The sequence below is a fragment of the Melopsittacus undulatus genome, chromosome 4 (assembly GCF_012275295.1).
Source record: "Melopsittacus undulatus isolate bMelUnd1 chromosome 4, bMelUnd1.mat.Z, whole genome shotgun sequence".
Taxonomy (NCBI): Eukaryota; Metazoa; Chordata; class Aves; order Psittaciformes; family Psittaculidae; genus Melopsittacus; species Melopsittacus undulatus.
The window spans coordinates 87,666,493-87,684,497 of record NC_047530.1 but is presented as its reverse complement, the minus strand read 5'-3'; the positions used below and the strand labels follow the sequence as shown (position 1 = coordinate 87,684,497).

Genomic DNA, 18,005 nt, shown 5'->3' with positions numbered 1-18,005 from the left:
TCTCCGTCTTGGAAGGCAGGAAGGAGTTAGGAGCTTTGGGAGTTAGCTCTGAGGTCTCAGACTGGCTTTCCAGCAGTTTGAGTGGGTTTCTGTCTGGATCCATGTTTCTGAGATAAGTTATATGGACGGCAGCTGTTCTGTATGTGCCTGAGGGAGTCTGTCATGGGCCTTCAGTACAAAAGCAGCTGGATGAGCTATGGGAAATAGATATAAAATAGAAGAGAAGCCATTGTGAGTCAATGATCCTTTTGATGACAGCAGGTCAGGTGCTTATACCATGTCAGCTCATTTGGCCAGGTAGAAGGTGAATGAGTCCTGTGGAAAAGACTCAGGCTTGGTTTCCAGTAGCACCCATGAATTATAGGCACCAGTCAGGAGTCACATCAGGTGTTTGCAGTGCCACCATGTCTTCTGCGCTTACAGCCTTAGCTCCTGGATATCACATACCCTCTCTCTACTCTGTGTGTGTGTGTCTAATGCTCATACTGCTTTTCTTCCTTACTGCTGCCAAGTTTGATGCCCCTGGGCCCTTCCAGGAGGGAGCCAGCCTGTTGGATCTGGATTTTGATCCCATTAAACCAGATGCCACTGTGGGGAAGACCCCCACACCTGCCTCCCAGGTTGGTTCATATCACCATTGCTTCTCTCTTCATAACCAACTTGTTGCCAAGTGTGGCATGACCTGCACATCTGTGAACAATAATGTGGACCTGAGCTGTGGGTGACTGGGCTGGGTGCCCAGACCTGTGCCTTGCAGATGGGTACCTTGGTCTTCTCTGCTGGATGTGTAAGTCCAGAGAGAATCAAGTGGCTATTACCTTGGCCAAAGTCTGGCACTAGGTGTTTATGGGATGCTTGCCCTTTGCTCTGATGATCTATTGATTGACAATGTGTTCAAACCAATGTATGTCCCTCCCTGAATTAGTATCCTCTGTATGATATATGGATTTAAACTGTTACTCTGTGGATGGGAATTCAGCCTCTGTTCTGTGCTCCTGCTATGAATTGCTCTCAAAGGGATTTTTAATAAATGGACGCTCTGATAATCTGCAGTTACTTAAGGTGAATAAAGCTGTAGATGCATATTCAAACGATGTGAAGCCTTTCTTTTCTGGATATAGCATAGCAGCTTCTTCCCTGACCATAGTGCTGTGTAGTACAGTATCAAAAAGGAAGATGCCTAATTCTGGACTTGCCTCTACCTCATCCTATCCACTCTCAGAGGCAGGTGGACTGTGCTTCATTTCATATCTAAACAGCTGGAGGCTTTGAAGTGCATCCTGAATTTGGTTGTTGTCCTTACTGAGACTTCCCATTTCATATGTATTGAATGGCAATTTTTTGGTTGCCATTAAAATTTGTAATAAACATAATTGGAATGTTTACAGTATTTCTGCAGTATCATGTCCGATAGGCCTGTATGACAGATTTTTGTAGCAAGAAGACCTCTCGTACTAGAGAGATCAAACATTAAGCATTTAATTCTTATAAATTAAAATAGTGCATCTGCAAGTTAGTATCTTAGTTTGATATACACCAGTATGGCAAACTACCACTTTCTGGAACTTTAAGTGGGCAGGTTTTTGTGCCTCCTTGTCTGACAGGACAAACTGCATGCCAGGAAGTTTTTTTCTTTTAAAAGATTTATTGGGTTGTTTTTTTTGTTTGGTTGGTTTTTTTGTTTGTTTTTTTTTAATAATTGGGTAAACTGGTGCAGGAAATGAGTATAAATTTAACTTAAAATAGACTTATTTCTTACCCTTCCAGGAAGAAACAAATACTAGGTACTGAGTAGGTTTTTCAAAACTGCTCAGCAATAGCGTATTTGGAGTTTTAATGTATGCATTTTTAGCTTCAGAAGTCATTAAAAGAAAGAGTCTTAAATCAATACTTTCTAGTGCTAACTACAGCAGAAAACCTAGCAAAAGCTAGGTTGTCTTGAAAGCAAATCTGTTTCCTATAAGGTGGGCACTGTGGCAAAAGAGGTTAAGATATTTCATTGCTGTCCAAAGATACTAGTTGAAATTGTTCTGAAATCACACTGATGCTATTGGGTGTGGATATATGGGAACATATTTAACCCTGATAGACCACAAACTCATGAGGTCCTTGGGTTTGTTTTTTTTCTAGCTATGTGGTCTGCCACTGATAACTGAATGTGGTTTGACTGTCTCACTTCATACCAGAGGGGAAAAAAAAACCCCTTACTCAAATGTGTTGGTACTTACATTTGAATATGCAGTGCAGAAGGGCGTATAAATTCAGGTACTAAAAGAATATTTTTAAAACATGCAGGGATAAGTGTTGTTGAATGTGTATGTCTGCTTCAGTCTGACCAGCATCTGTAATGTTTGTATTCACTGAAATAATCACATATAAACATGTTTTATTTTTGTTGCTCTTTGACATGCTTAGTCTTTACCTTGGGATTTATGGGAGGTAAGAACTTCATATGGCTTTCATCTCATCATTTACTGTGCATGTGCCGTGTGCCAAACATCATACCTGTCTCCTTTCCCTTGCTGCTTTTCCTTTCTGCCCACCCCAAACTGAAGTTGCTCTCTGTGCTGCTGAAACCACTTTTGCACTTTCCATGAAGCCTCAAGGGCAGACACATATTTGCAAGTCAGGTCTGACACTCTGAAACTTAAGTTTCCACCAGCACACAAATCCATTGCTATTCCCTGCTAACTCACTCATCTTTCCTTTAGCATGATGCTATTATGATGTTCTCAAACTTAATCCCACTGTGGCATCATCTTCACCCTTCATTCCCCAGTGTTACCTGTTGGTCTCAAGTGTAATGCATAAATGCCTCAGCTGTCCCTTATCCTTACTGCCTGTACCATTGTGTATACATACATGTTTGGAATTATCTGTGGTGTTTGCTATTTATTGACCATCATTGCCGTAAAGGCCGATGTGAATCAGCTCAGCCTATGTCTACACTGAAAGTTAAGTACAGGCCTAAGACTTACCTGACATCTGCCTCAACCTCAGCTTTGGAGCTTGCTGACAAGAGAGACCCTACATATGCTTTGCATCTGTACCACAGCCAAACCCTCATTTATACCCTCTAGATATATCGGGCCTGCGAAGGTCTCAGATTGGTGTAGATTAGCCCATTGGGAGATACTTCAGGTACAACTTCTGAGCCCCTCTGGACAAACAGCCAGCTTTGTGGACAGACAACTCCCAGGTATTCAGACCTACTACTTGAGCTGGCAACACCATGGTATTAGATGTAAGCACTTGTTCTTGGCTTATGCTGGGGAATCTTGCCAATCAGCAAGTCTTGCCAACCTTTTCATTCTTAAGGGCCATATCACCACCTAGAGTCTGTACCTGGGAAGACATGAGTTAACCCTAGCTGAGAGCCTGGCCTGAAGATTCTCTGTGGCCAGTGTGCTCTCCTTCATATGAGTTTGGGTCATGTCGAGAAAGAGGTTTGCTTTGTCTGTTTTATCAGCCAGCAGTGTTTAACATCAGTCATTCCCCTGTATGTGCATTGTCAGTCTGTCTTAGTAAGAATGAAAAGAAGTCTGTTTTCGCAGTGAAGCATCTTATGCCTTTCAAGTGGATGGGCAGGGGTGAGGTATGACTGCAGCTGATTAAGCTGTGCCTACAGTCTGGGCATAAAAGGTGTTCTGGGTTATTATTTTTTTTCCACCCTGGAAACTGATTTCACTCAAAGAACAATTTAATCAACTAGGGAATGTTACCTGACAACATATTCCCACCTTGGCATACTATACCTGGCTAAAGAGCAGAACACCTTATAGCGGGGGAATCCTCTTGCTCTTCAAGTCTACTGAAGTGGTTTTGCTCTAATGTTTTTCTTAGCTGTTGATGAGAGGAGGCTTGTTGCATGGTTACATAGTCCCATATGCTGTGAGGTTGATAACTGCACAGAATCTTGGATGCAGCAGAGCTTGCTTAGTTCTGCAGACTAGGAAAATTGCATTTGGTGTGTATGATGCTGCTGTTGGAATAAGCAAAGCTTTCAAACCTGGCAATAGCAGTGAGCATTTCTTCCTCTTGTCCTCTGAATGCTTTTGTAGGCATAGAGATGCCCACAGGTACACAAAGTAGCATAATAAGTAGCTGACATGAAAACACCCTTTATTGCAATCCAGGGTTTTAATTTAGGATCAGTTCCTCTGGTTATTAAAAAAATATCATTCTTGAAAATTAGGTGATTTTAAAAAGGAAGCTCACATTGATCTCCTTTATACTTGTCCACATAAAAGCCATGTTGGGCCAGATAGAGTTGGGCTGGCATCTGTCCCAGTTCCAGTTCTCCTGGAATCCAAATAAAAAGCAACTTAGGAATGAATGCAATTAAATAGGAGAAGCCTTTATAGCATTTCATATGCGTACATTTACCTTAGCAGTATCAAAGCTGCTGTGGAAATTCTCTGCAGGATGGGAATAACTCTGCTGTTCCTAATACTCTCTGGCAATATAGGCCATAGTGATGGGGAGACATAAGGAAGGGTGTGATAGGAGAGGCAAGCATGTGTTAAATGGCAACACTGGAACAGCTAAAGGTAAAATAATGGCTTTTTGTTAAATCAAGAATTTATTTTGTCTGTATTACTGCCATTATTAGAAAAATACTTAGAGCATTGAGCCAGTGCATGGCTAGTAGCCAGATAGATATAGAGTTAAGGGTTACCGTGGTTGTTGCTTTTCACTGGGCTTTTGTAGGGTCAGAACTATGAGAACTGCAGTATTAAGAGATCTGGGCAATGCCTAGTTTTTCACGTGGTTATATTCAAGCATATGTGTGTTGTGGTTTAACCCCAAACACTAAGCACCGCATAGCTGTCCTCTCACTCCTTTACCCTGCACTGGTGGGATGGGGGAGAGAACTAGAAGGGTAAAAGTAAGACAGTTCCTGGGTTGAGATGAGAACAGTTTGATAATTAAAATAATAATGAGAATAATAATTTTAAAATTGTAATGAAAAGCAAAATAACATAAAGAGGAATAAAATTCAAGAGAAACAAGGGATGCAAATGAAAAACTATTGTTTACTGCCAGCTGACTGATGGCCAGCCTTTTCCTGAGTAGGACTGCCAGCCAGCTTTCCCCAAAGTTTATGTTACATGGAATATAAATGGTATAGAATATCCCTTGGGTCAGTTGGGGTCAGTTGTTTGGCTCTGTTGCCTCACAGTTTCTTGTACACCCCCAGCCTGCTCGCTGGTGGGGTGGTGTGAGAGGCAGAAAAGGCCTTGACCCTGTACAAACACTGCTTAGCAACACCAGTGTGTGATCAACATTCTTCTCATCCTAAATCAAAACCACAGTACTATACCAGATACTAGGATGAAAATGAACTCGTATCCCAGCTGAAACCACATCAACATGTGTTTACCAAATGTATGAAGCATGAAGGTATACTAAAGCTGGTTTATTCACACGTATTAAAAATGGTAAATCTCTCTATAGTTTTCTATTGTGCAAGAATGGAGTGGATATCTGGTTAGATTTTGCAAAGGGGCATGTGTGCTATCAGATATAGAGAACAAATGGATATAGACTGGCCATGATGGGCTGCATATGAGATCCCTGAGACTCTTGTCGGGAGTCTTCCCACATGATTCCTGGCCAGTTTCCCAAGGGGCTGATCTGCAGCACTGATGCTACCAGATCCAAGTTATTTTCTGTGTTGCAGCAGTTTCTGGAAGGGACAAATAAATATCTTTAGTTTTGTGTTAAAATTGAGTTAGCTTGACTTCAGTCAAGGAGAATAAAGACTTGAACGAGTGGAAATGTATCAGAGGTGTTTGGCTGGATTTTTGTGCACAGAATCTTCTGTCCCTGGGCTCCCTAGAACAGTCTGTGCCAATCTGTGATTTGTAGGTGATGCTGAATATTTCTTCCTGGTGGTGGCAGCATTTAATGGCAGCATTAAAAGAATGCACCTCTCTCCACCAACACAAGTACATGCGCATTCCATGTGGAATATTTACAGCAAATTCTTAGTAATGGAATAGTCACAAAAGAATCCAAATTCATGACTCTTTGGGTCTAGCCAAAATAAAATTGTGTGAAAACACAGTTTTAAGTTCTGTTTGATTCAGTGCTAATGTCCATGCTGGGTCCAGACTAATTTCCATATGTGGAAATTTCTATGTTCTTTTGCTTCTAACAGATGCAAAGGTTTAAATGTTCCTTGATTGTTGATCCTTGAAGTGGGCTATTGAGAAAGCCTGATCCCTTGGCATGCAAGTGGACTTGTATTCACATACAAATGGGCAGTGTATATATAATAATAGATACTGTTACTGTGTAAGGTCGGTCTGCAATTTAGATGGTGAGAAGAAAAATGGGCACAGAATTTTTCGTGTTTCATTGATTTCTTCTGGAGTACTGCCTGCTGCATGGCTGAAATTGAGGGAATGCGGGCTTTACTGTGATTTCACTGGGTGGCAGAGCAAGAGGGAGACAGATGCCTAGCAAGACCCTGAGGTTTCTCACCTATTTGTCAGCAGATGGCAGCAGTCAACAGCATAGAGCACTTGGACAGCCTGAGCTACACTTTTCTGTACACACTCGCAGCTGTAATGAGAGTAACTTTCCACCTGGATGACTTTTGTATTGCAGCCTGCAGAAGCAGCCCAGGCCGGAGCTGAAGCAGCTGGATCAGAAGCAGCAGCTGGAGCTGAACCATCTAAAACTGAAGCTGATTCAGGATCGGTAAGCACTTCAAGGGACAGCAATTCCTTTTCTCCATCATATCCCTTTGTCATACAGCAGATGCATGAGGCTGGGCCTGGAAGAGACGTGTGTCTGCTTGGAAAAACACATCCCTCCCACCCCAGAAGTTACAATGCTGTTATTCAGAACCCAGACTTAGCCTTTGCATTTTATCTGTGAAATGGTATGCTGGATGATGCACAAAAAGAGCTGTCCCTTCACCCATGTTGTGAAGCCAGCCCACAGCCCAAGCTGTCCTACACATGCATTGTCTGCTGGAATCCTCTTTGCTTGCCATTAACTTTCCCTATCATGTCCTCTGGGCTCTGCCCATTTCTCCTGAATATCCAGGGCTCTTTTTTTTTTCCTGACACTTCCACTTTTTTAGGGGACTGGAGTAGGTCCCATCTCATGGCCACTTGGTTCCTACTGGCTGTCACATTTGAGTTGTCTGTTCCATGAGGACTTTACAAGAACTGTGTTGTGACTGCAGCAAATGGGGATTGCTGGGCGTTACAGTCCCAGAAAAAACAGCTCTTAAATCCTCTCTGCCCTTCTGCCATCTTAGGCGAAGGAAGACATGCTCACCTCTCCTGTTTTCTCACTGCTGCCTCTGCCATCCTTTGGAGTGTTTTGTCACTGACTGATGTGCTGGAAAAACCCCCTGAACCCCATGGGTGGATTTGGGGTATGGATCTGCCAGGGTGGACTTTGTGCTGCAGGTTTGGATGGATTCTTTCTTCTCAATGGCCTTTTTTCCCCTTCCTTGGTTGTTGCTGCCTGCCAGAGCTCTCTGCCTGCTGTTGTTGTGGAAACTTTCCCTGCTACCGTCAATGGCACTGTGGAAGGAGCTTCATCTGAAAGAGCTGACATGCCCCCAGGTTTTCTATTCAAGGTGAGTGCATGGTGGTGCGGCACAGAGTTCCTAGTGATTTTTATTTTTTTTTCCTGTAATGAATCAACCACTTTCACTCAGCATGGCCATGGACTGTGCCACATTAAAAAGGAGGAAGGAAGTTGAAGGAGAAATTACACCTTTCTCTCCAGCAACGCAGCTTTGTGCAATTCCAGATGCTTCAAAGGGCTGTAGTAAGAGCATTGGTGTCTAAATATCTGGCTGTGCTGTATAACAAAAACCCTCCTTCTCTCTGTCATAGTTATTTGTGTCTCTGGTGGTGAAGATACAGACTGATACTGTTCCTTGTGTTTCCTCTCTCTGCTTGTTCTGACACATGGGAGGCTATAATAATACTCTTGTAGCACAGCTGGTGAAAACAAAAGAGGTCACTATTCAAGTGAATGCAGGTTTTCTTCCCTGTGAGGATTTTAGGCCCATACAGTGGGAATTCAGTCCTCCTAAGGAAGGACGGGGAAGTGCTGATGCATAGCATGTTGTATGAGACACACCAGGGTGCCCCTGTGGCAAAGGTAAGCTATATGAACAAGCATGTAGCCATCAGGTTAAGGAATTGGTTATTCCCATAGCTGGCACATTTGTGATCCAGGCTTGACCTGCCTTGAGCAGCATGTTGTTAGCCTCCAAAGGTGTTTTCCAACCTGAATTATCCAGTAAAGTGGAAAGCCTGTCACCCATTACAGAGCTGGGTGAGAGAAGGCTGGCCCTCACCCAAGCTTTTCTGTCCTCTCCTCATAGGTCCAGGCCATGCATGATTACACAGCCACTGACAGCGATGAGCTGCAGCTGAAGGCTGGGGATGTGGTGCTTGTGATTCCTTTTGAGAACCCTGAGGAACAGGTGAGTGGGGAAGACAGGCTGTGAGCCTGGGCCGGGAGGAGCCAGAGGGATTTCCAGAGCTGCTTCTTCCTCCACTAACAGTCATCTGTCTGGATGCAGAGCCATCAGTTTGTGGCTGGGAGCTGGTGTGAGGGCCGGTTGTCCTTGAGCTTGAGATTGGCATCCTGCTATGGAAGGGAGGACTTTGCTTGTTATTGGAAAGTAGAGACATTATCCTGCAATAAAGCATGTAAAATAGCCATGGCTTCCTGTCCTTGTCAGGCATTAGAGCCAATAGAATGGCTTTCTTGATCAGGGAGCCCAACAGAGCTCATGTTTTGCCTCCTCACTGCTCCTAAACTTGATGCATTCCCTGTGACTACTGCACTGCAGACTGTGGTATTGGCAGGAGCGACCCACAGCTTATGATGATATTTTCTCCCCTGTTGAGAAATGCTGGGGCTCTGAGAAAGCAGCTTGCTATGGATGGTGCCTCATAACTTCAGCATAACAATGGCTGTTTCAGAAAGAGAGTGTTTGGTCAGGAGATGGCAGCAGAATCAAGTGCTGGAGCAGGTTGCTTAGTGCCAGAGTACATCTCATGGTCTATTTCCGGCCTGAATTTAAATGGTGATGTTTTTCTTTAAGCTATTTCTAGATGCTTTGAGTAAATCCTTCACACTTGCTGTGTTTGAGGGCTTCCAGCTGATAAAGTCTGCAGCAGTTTTAACACTTTGGCTAAGGGAGATGGTGATTTTATAAAATTAATGCTCATATCTCTTAACTTTTTGTTCAGAAAAGGAAGTGAATTCTCCAAATTGATTCAGTAGTCACCAGCTCTTTGGCTTTGGCTAAGCCCATACAACATCTAGATTCTACAAGGTATAGAGGGAAAGTGATGTAGTGTACTGGTCACAGGAGATCCTCTTTGTGGTTCAGCTACTGGCTTTGAATTATGAAGGCAGATCTTCCCGCTGCTTGTGAAGTGGGAGCTATAATGTGCCAACAGTTCCCACAGAGCTAGGTGCTCTGGGGGGAAGGGTTTTATGGGGGAGAGGCAGTGATTTCTTCTGGAGACAAAACTCTTCACTGAGTAGGTCTTCCTGGCACAAGCATTTGTGAGCATTCCTTTATCAGAAAGCTTTCTGGATTAGAAATGAGTGGCAACTCCCCTAGTTTCTGTGGTAGGAGATGGCATTTGTGGAGCAGAGGTTTTCAACGCCCTATGTTTGCACTCTAGCTGGATGTGGGTGCAACAGCCATGAACTCAAGACTCTCCAAGCTGCAGAGGGTGAGCTCTGAGTGTTTCTAACATGATGCTGTAGCTGCACGGAAGCCCTCTAACCCTCCTACAGTGTGTCCTGTCCTACAGCTCATTTCCCTATCTTTAACCATACCCGGCCAGAAAATGATAGCTGTTAACATGTGCATGAACTGTGCACGTGAGCAGAGGAAGCTTAGGATAATAGATTGTGAGCTATGTCCCAGTCTTGCAGCTTAGGTGTCAGTTTGTAAGTACATCAGCCAGGCCTGGATTCATCTCTCTTGACTGAAGAAAGAGTTGAGGGCCTCACTGCTTCAAACTTGGCACTTCATGTGACATGTTTCAAAATTGAAAGGATCAGTCTGGGTATTTGTGTCTAATCCCTACAGCTGAAGAGACAGTTCTAGCAGGATGCAGTAGGAATGATGCATGCTGTATGGCACAGATGCTTTGTGCAAATGGATGAGCTTTTGTGCTCGCTGTGCTGTGAGCTAGAAGCTGCCTTCCAGACACTTAGGCCCAGTGTATTCCGCTTAGTTGTTTGTCTTCCTGATTTATGGCATGTCAGTCCTTCTGCAGTTCCTGCAGCTGGCTGCTGCAGATGCGCTCCCATCTCAAGCCATTCCCATGGCATCCTCTGAATGCTCAAATCTAAGGTAGCCACAAGGGCTAACTGAGCCTGCAGACATCCAGTACAGCCTGCAAGGAGCAGGGAACTTAAATACCATGGGTGGTCTGAGCTGCTGCCACATGAAATGTGCAGAAAACAGAACAAGAGGGCAAAATCTGTAAAATGCCAGCAGAAAGCAATATGTGCCCCATGGATCACCCCTGGTGAGGGCTGCATTGATCCTGCACTTGCAGGTATGTTTTTAAAAACATGTTTTAAGAGTGGTGTTGCTTGGCCATGAGTCAATGCCCAGGTAACTCTTAATGGTTACAGGAGGGCAGAAGTGTCAGAAAAACTGTGTTAGCCACATGCATACATGCCCCATTTCCCCACAGCTTAGACCATCTGGTTGTCTGAGCTTTTCTGTCCTGGCAAGATACGTAGTTGAATGTGATAACATACCTTTAAATAAGCCTGATGTATGCTTTGCCCAGGGGAGTGGATGCACAGCAGCTGGCTGAGTTTGAAGGCAGTGGTCCCCCATGCAGTTCTCTTGCCTCATGCTACAGTCTTAAGCCATAGGCTACCCACTGCAAATGACTCACAAGTTGGTATATTTGCGTGCTGAAGGGAAACTTTCATGGTGGCAGCTCCAAGGCATGCAGAGAATAGGGTAGTTGCACACATGAGCTGCAAGCAGTGAAGCCTTCTCACCTTGAGTATCTTGTCTCCCTCATGCTTTCAATGGAATAGAAATCTCAATGATGGACACCCTGCAGGCAGAGGGTGGGAAGGCTGCTTCTCCACTGAGCAGGTTCTACCAAGCAGGACTCCATGTGCCTCACTGAAAATTCTTCAGCCCTATTTATAGATGTTTGGTTTGTTTTGGAAGTTTTGGAGTTTTGCCAGCCTTACCTTGCATGAGGCCCAACAGACTGCTTGGGAAGATGGGTTTCACCCTTCATTCTCACAGACCAGAATTTCAGCATAGCAAACAAGACTCATTTTGCCTGTACCACCTCTCAGAAATACTAACTGTGAGCACCTCCAGGGAGTGATTCAGCCTTTCCAAAGACCTGTGCTCAAGGTGAATGGGGTGGGTTGCACTGTGGAGGTGCCCATCTCTTTTAATGAGTATGGAGAATGCCACACTCCTCATGTGTAGATTGTAAAAGGTAAGATAGGTGATTCGCATCCTGTAGCTGTAGTGTCTTTCTTTGACAGAATCTCTCCTCCTTCTATGGGTGTAAATTATGACATTGCTAATTGTTTACAATTTCACTGTTTCTAGGAAGTCTCAGTCAGGAGTTTTGGTACCATCTCTGGTGGGATGTAGCATTTTCCCTGTTTAAAAGGAGTGAAAATATTTTTTGCTTTTCCACCCATTCTCTTCCTGAATCGTCTCCAAGCCAAATATTAGCATGGCTTTCATAATGCCTTGACACCTCCTTGGCCTGCACTCTGTAAGAGAAATCCCTGCTCACATCTATCCCTCAGCATCTGATCTCTGTCTTCCCCTCCAGGATGAAGGATGGCTGATGGGTGTGAAGGAGTCTGACTGGATCCAGCGCAAGGAACTTGACCAGTGCCGAGGGGTTTTCCCAGAAAATTTCACAGAGCGGGTGCAGTGAAAGCCCAAGCCCACCAGATGTGTTTCTGCTGGAAGAAAGCAAGTTTTCTGTTAGATAATTGAAAAAAGAACAGTGAAATGAAGAGAGAATTTTAAAGGAACAGAAGCCTGGGAAAAAGTCAACTTAAAGAGTGTGTTCTTCTCAAAGGGCAAGGTTTCAGAAGCAAATTGAAATTCAAAGTGTTACCAACATATATACATATTAATAATAATAAGGCAAGTCAAATACCCTTTTCCCCCTTTGGTTTTAACAGCATTTGGATTCAACGGACTGATGCAGAAGCAACTCAGTGGTTCTCTGAATACTGTATTGACTGAATTGGTGAGATGTCAGTCTGATCCCTGGAGAGGCAGTATTAGTCTGATGGCTTGAGAGTAGAAAGCCGCATTTGCTCTTGGGTTGGTCAGTCTGTTTTGTCTTGGAGGTGGCTTGCATGGCAACCGTAAAAATTCAGCCTTTCCTATCTGTTCAACCTACAGTAGGCCAAACTTTCTGTTATGCTGTTAAAAAAAATTCAGTGTATAGTGTTCACCAATACAGTGTATGTGTGTGTGTGCGTGTATTTTATTTTCTTCCTTTAAAAACAATATTACACAAACTATGATTTTGTATATGTAAAGACAAAAGAAACTACATGGAGAGGGCATGGAGAAGATGGAATGTGTGAAGCTGTGCTCAGTCCAAAGGTCTTTCAAATGCAGACACCTGAATTCTCACAGTAGTATTGGCCTGTGAAATGCTAAGAGGAATGGGCAAAGTCAAGAGAAGATACAAGACAAAACAAGCAGATGCCATTTAGATGGCTCTGAAATGTAGGAGAAGGGATTCTCTGCCCCCCCAGACCCTGCAGGCAGTTTCAGAAAAGCCTAGATTCATGTAGATGAAAGATAGCTCTAAAATCTGTCTGGTTAGTAAAATTGCTTTTAAAGAAAGAGATACGGAAAGACTATTTTTTTTTTTTTTTAAAGAATGAGAAAAAACACTGAGGAAAAAACAATTTGCATTCTGTGTTTTAAATTGGCATTGTTATTTGTGGAATTGTATTTCTTATTTTCCTTTGAAGAATTCTGTAAGCGATATATTGTTAGATCAGCTTTCTCCAGTGCTGTGCTGGTGATCAAATTAACATCTATGAAAACTGGACTCTTGAAGTACTCATTTAAAATGGCTGCAAGACTTCATAATATTTTAATGCATTAAAAAGGGAGGCAAGAATATCAAAGTGGCAGTGTCAAGAAGACACTCTGCATCTAATACTGATGCTGAGACCTTTCCTATACTTTTCCTTTGCTTCTATTTGTTTTTGAGCTCTTTTAGTTTAAGCAAACAGATGACAAGGCTGTTTCAGAGTGCATATTACACTTGTTAAAATAAGCTGGTCTGACCCTCCAAGAATCTGAAGTCCCACAAAGGTACTTTAAACTTTACTTGAATACTGATGCAGATGGCAAACAGGTCAGGCTATTACCATTTCTTATGTGCCCAATGTCCCCCTGATTGTTTTGCCTTGAATAAATTTTTAACAGTGAGATTACTTCCCGCTGTAAAGGGACAGAATCACTCTCTGAAATAATTTTCCTAACTGTTAGGAACTGGCTTTTGTCAAAGATGCATGGAATGCTGACACACACTACTGAAAATCCCACTTTTCCAACCTGTTTTGACTATTTGTAAGACAACAGACAAACATTGTAGAACAGAAGTGGAGGGCTTTGTTTTGGTGTGTGGTTTTATTTTATTTTCTTTTTTTTTAATATAATTTTAGTTCAGAGGGAAAGATTAGATTTTGATTAGAAAATATATTCTTATGAATGCAAGAATTGCTGGAGTTCCTCCTGCTTTCAGCTTGGGGAGGTGATCTCTGTGTGTTAGTTATTTACAGCAGTGTAACAGGCATCAAGATCTGTCCTATGTACCCAATCCCCCCCACCTTTTTTTTTTTTTAATTAAAAAAACCCCAAACATGCGGGAATTTATGTTTTTATATCACTGTTACAAAACCCAATAGTATTTGGGAGTAGCTGCTCACCGTACAGAAGGACTGGACTCCACAAATTATAGTAGTAGGATGAGTTGTTGCTTTGGAATACTGCCTTGTTTGGTTTTGTTTTTTTTTATTTTTCATTGGGGTTGTCTTTATTATTACTCTCTTTTTTCTTTTTCTCAGAATATCTATTTTTATGCATTTGACTTCCATTAATCCTTTAAAAATATTCATAGAAAAAAATATACATTTAAATATATGTAGAAATATATATATTAAAAAGCAGGTTGATCCAATTAACATAGTGCTGTCAGTTTAAAATGTTTATTTTTATGCAAAACCTGTGGATTATTGTTTTTTTAAAAACAAAGACAAGATTCTAAGTACTAGAGCTGTGACTTTTTTTTTGTTGTCTTGCAAGTAGTTCTTGTAGCCCATTTAGAAAGCTGTATTGACTCCTAATTTATTGTGGGCTTTTTTCCCCTGATTTTGTTGTCTTCTGCTGTGTTTGAACCAGATGACTGTCCCAACAAGGATCCTTGTAAGGCCTTCTCATTTTCTTGAGCTTGCAAAGCAACTATCCAGTACTGTATTGTCCCTGCAGACATCATAACACTCTGCAAAAAAAGGGATGTTGTTTTCAGGTCACGTTGAGTGATGCTCAAATATTGCTAGTGGGGAGGATGCTGCGTGTCTCCCCATTTGCTTCCCCGCAGCACAAAAATCCCAACCCTCAGAACCCTTTGCAGTGCAGGTAGGATGGGTTCCCTGTCAGCATCTCAGTCAGACTCTGAAAATGCAGGATGGGACCCACAGTTTATAAATTGCCTTATATGAGAGCAGGGTGGTATAGCAGGAAGCTTGTAGATGTCAGTGTTTTTTGGAACCAGGAGAACTCTTGTCTGCCTCCTGGATCATGTTCAGCCCATTGCAAACAGCAACTCCTCCTGTTGTCAGTATTTTTGTGTGCTTAAATAGCTTGACTGTAGCTCGTATTACCTGGTGAAATGAATTTCCCATTTTCTTTGTTTTAGGACTGATTCAAATACAAAGAGGGACAGTAAACTCCCAAATAGGCTGTGCCCACAGTGATTTTTCAGTTTGCAGGCTGAACTGAAAAATCTGGGGAAAAAAGTTGTAAGGGTGACCTAGGATATTTTTTTTTTCCTCAGTGGAATAAAAAAGGGAAAAACCAAAACACTAAAAAAATCTTCTCAACCAAACTGAAGCATTAATTTGTAGGGTTGCTTTTTCACTTTTAAAGAACATCATGACTTAGGCTATAACAAGTTGCTTTGAAGCAAAAATGTGAAACCTTCTCTTCTGAAAATGCTGAAAGAAAATGTTTTCATGTTAATAGTGCTTTTGCCTTATTTAATCTGATGACTGGTTTCAGTTAATCCTAAATGGCATTTTTTGGTAAATATATTACCCATTGAAGAGAACCCAAAGAAGCCTGTTGCCCAGTTTGTCTCTACTGCCAGGTACACTGGACACATTTCAGGATTTACCAGTACTTGGCCCAGCAAAGCTGCTGCTTCTCCATCTAATAATCTTCCATTTTATTGTTTCACTGGGTGAACAATAAAAGCATCTCTTACCCTGTGCCATTGACTGGTTTTGTAGCCTGGTTTAGAAAGATATTTTTGCTTTAACAGTCTCTGTTTGGTCACATGTTTATGACTATAGGTTTATGACTATAGGTTTATGACTATAGGTTTATTTAGGCTCCAATTTGAGCTTAATCTCATTGTGCAGTGGCAATTATTGTTTACCCAACTGATAAGAAAGAAAAAAGGCATTGCTTTTTCCCCCCTTTCTCTATCTTAGCAATGTCAGTAATATATCTTTATTAGCATTAGAGAAAGATCCCATGGTAAAGATGAATGTGTTGTGTTTCAGGTGAGACTCCTACATACTCTGTGCTACTTTCCATGGGCATTCCTCAGCTGTCTGCTTTTACCATCTTTGTGGTTTTTGGCTGTGGTGATGCAGTAAAAGGGATTGTGCCGGCTTCATTCCAGATGCTCAGAGCTAGTCCTTGAAGCTTTGTTCAGAGTTGCAGAAACCTGTCCTGTCCCACTATCCAAAGACATTGGCCAAGGCAAACACCCCCAAGTCAAAGGGGTCTCCCTTTAATGACCTGGTGTGAAGGCTCCATATTCTACCTGGAATTGGGATGACAGATCAGTTAAGTTCTGGAACAGCCTTTTGAAGGAAAAAGGGCCAAGGCTATGGAGATGCTGAGGGAGGATGGAGGGATGATACATTATCCTTTTTATTTTGGGTTGATGGCCTGACTGCTGCACCTGTTGGTTCCAGGGAGCTCTGGAACCTTTTTCTTTAATGTTGAGAACAAAATGTGAGCAGTGAAGGTGTGCATGGTTGATACAGTAACAACTGTCTCTCCTGCAGATGATATCAAGCTTAGTTTCCTAACTTAGGTCCTGCTTTGTGCCAGATTGAATGCTCTCTGCTACTATTGTAGATGTTTGGATGCTGTGCAGTCCATACCCCAAAACAGTGAATGGAGGATACAGAGATGCCTCTCCTAGCCCTTCCAAAGAAGAGCTACTTATCTCCCACAGACAAAGACTGTGTGTTTCTAACATAGTAGCCTCTGATTTCAGTAGCCTCAGTGACTTTCAGCATCTGGACCCACTCTCCAGCTCCTCCTCCTTCCCAGCCTTTGCTATGCTCTACTGGGATGAAGAAGGCATAGGGCACTTCCAAGCAGCCTAAAGTGCAAAGCTAGAAGATGCACAAACATGTCCATTGGTAAATCCTGCACAGTGTAGCTTGATAATGCTAATATAGGGAAAATAAGTAACAGCTTTTCTTCTCTAGGCTGCCAAAGGGAAGCTATTCCTTGTCACACAAGTACCATCACACCTAGCACTGGTGCAGACACCTCTCTGCTTGCATGCTCTGTTTTAGACATTTCTGAGTAGCAAACTCCTGATTGAAAGGTATCCTGTGTGGTGCCCAGAGCTGGATTGTGCCACCAGCACTTGTGGAGCTTGGGGGTCTGTAGCTGGCACATGGGAATTAGTTATTTCAGAAATTTTGTTTATGAAACTGAATGGAGAAGCTACAGCTGCAAAGACTGGTCTGTATGAACATGTACTTTGGTGTATCTTGTGTCTGTAATTCCTTCACCTGTTTTTACAGTGTACTCTGCTAATCCTGACCCTAGTCTGCATTTCATGTAGATGGTCCCTACTTAAAACTTGCCACATGCAGTCCTGGGCTTATTGCTTCTCTTTAACTGAATCAAATGGCAGCAACTTTGGCAATGTATTGGCAATCTCTTTTCCTTCTGTTAAATTAGTCTCTTGAGTTTTACCACAATGACCTGAAAACATTTGGGTTTTGAGTGTTTTTTTTTTAATTATTTTAATTTTGTTTTGTTTAAATGAAGCTGAACAGTTCCCACTGTATTCAGAGCTGTGACGCCCAGTTCCAGTAATAAGTACTAGATGGATTTGTCCCATTTTGTTTCTTGGTGATGTTCAGAAATATAATTTGTGTCATCTTAAGTCCTGTGTCAGTTGTTTTCTCTCTCCCTCCCATTTTATTCCTGCCTTTATATTGAGGTGGAACAATTCAGGACTTGTTTCTCCTCAAAGAGGTGAGTAGCTTCAAAGAGGCTTGGTTTGTCCAGGCACCATTAAGACTGAGTTCTTACAAGCACATGGGGTGGAGAGGGTGATGCTGGTCCTTCCCGAAACAAATACAACAGCAGAATAAACTAGCAGCTGTCTCTGTTCTAGTCTGTTGTGAGGACTTAACAGCAAACAAATGCAATGTATGGAAGGATGTGAGACTTTTGCTTTTTAATAGCTATTAACCCCAAAGTGCTGTGATCTTCATCCTCTAAGGCAAATTTGTCGATGGGAGTATGACACTGCATGGGCATCCTACCCCATCTGGCCAAACATCTCCCAGCTCCCTTTGGCCTGTTGGCATGCCTGGGTGAGCTCTTAGTTTCCAGGCTGGCTTTGGAGTCCTGTCTTTATGAGACACCTACCAAAAGGTGAAGAAAATACTCTTTTCTGCCCTTCAACCAGAGT

General features: G+C 42.5%; 1 protein-coding gene across 3 annotated transcripts in view; it reads left to right on the top strand.

Moving 5' to 3' along the window:
• BIN1 (bridging integrator 1) overlaps positions 1 to 17,471 on the top strand; it is a 96,718-nt gene extending 79,247 nt beyond the window's left edge. Inside the window, exons 12-16 of one of the 3 annotated variants that reach the window (XM_031053175.2) lie at positions 513 to 620; positions 6,616 to 6,708; positions 7,496 to 7,603; positions 8,363 to 8,464; positions 11,841 to 12,870. In XM_031053175.2, coding sequence (XP_030909035.2) covers positions 513 to 620; positions 6,616 to 6,708; positions 7,496 to 7,603; positions 8,363 to 8,464; positions 11,841 to 11,948 — 519 coding nt within the window. In that variant the 3' untranslated portion in view covers positions 11,949 to 12,870. Of the gene's footprint in view, positions 1 to 512; positions 621 to 6,615; positions 6,709 to 7,495; positions 7,604 to 8,362; positions 8,465 to 11,840 lie in introns of all 3 variants that reach the window. The other 2 variants (XM_005153825.2, XM_005153822.3) reach the window with 2 other exon arrangements.
• Positions 17,472 to 18,005: the final 534 nt, after the last annotated feature.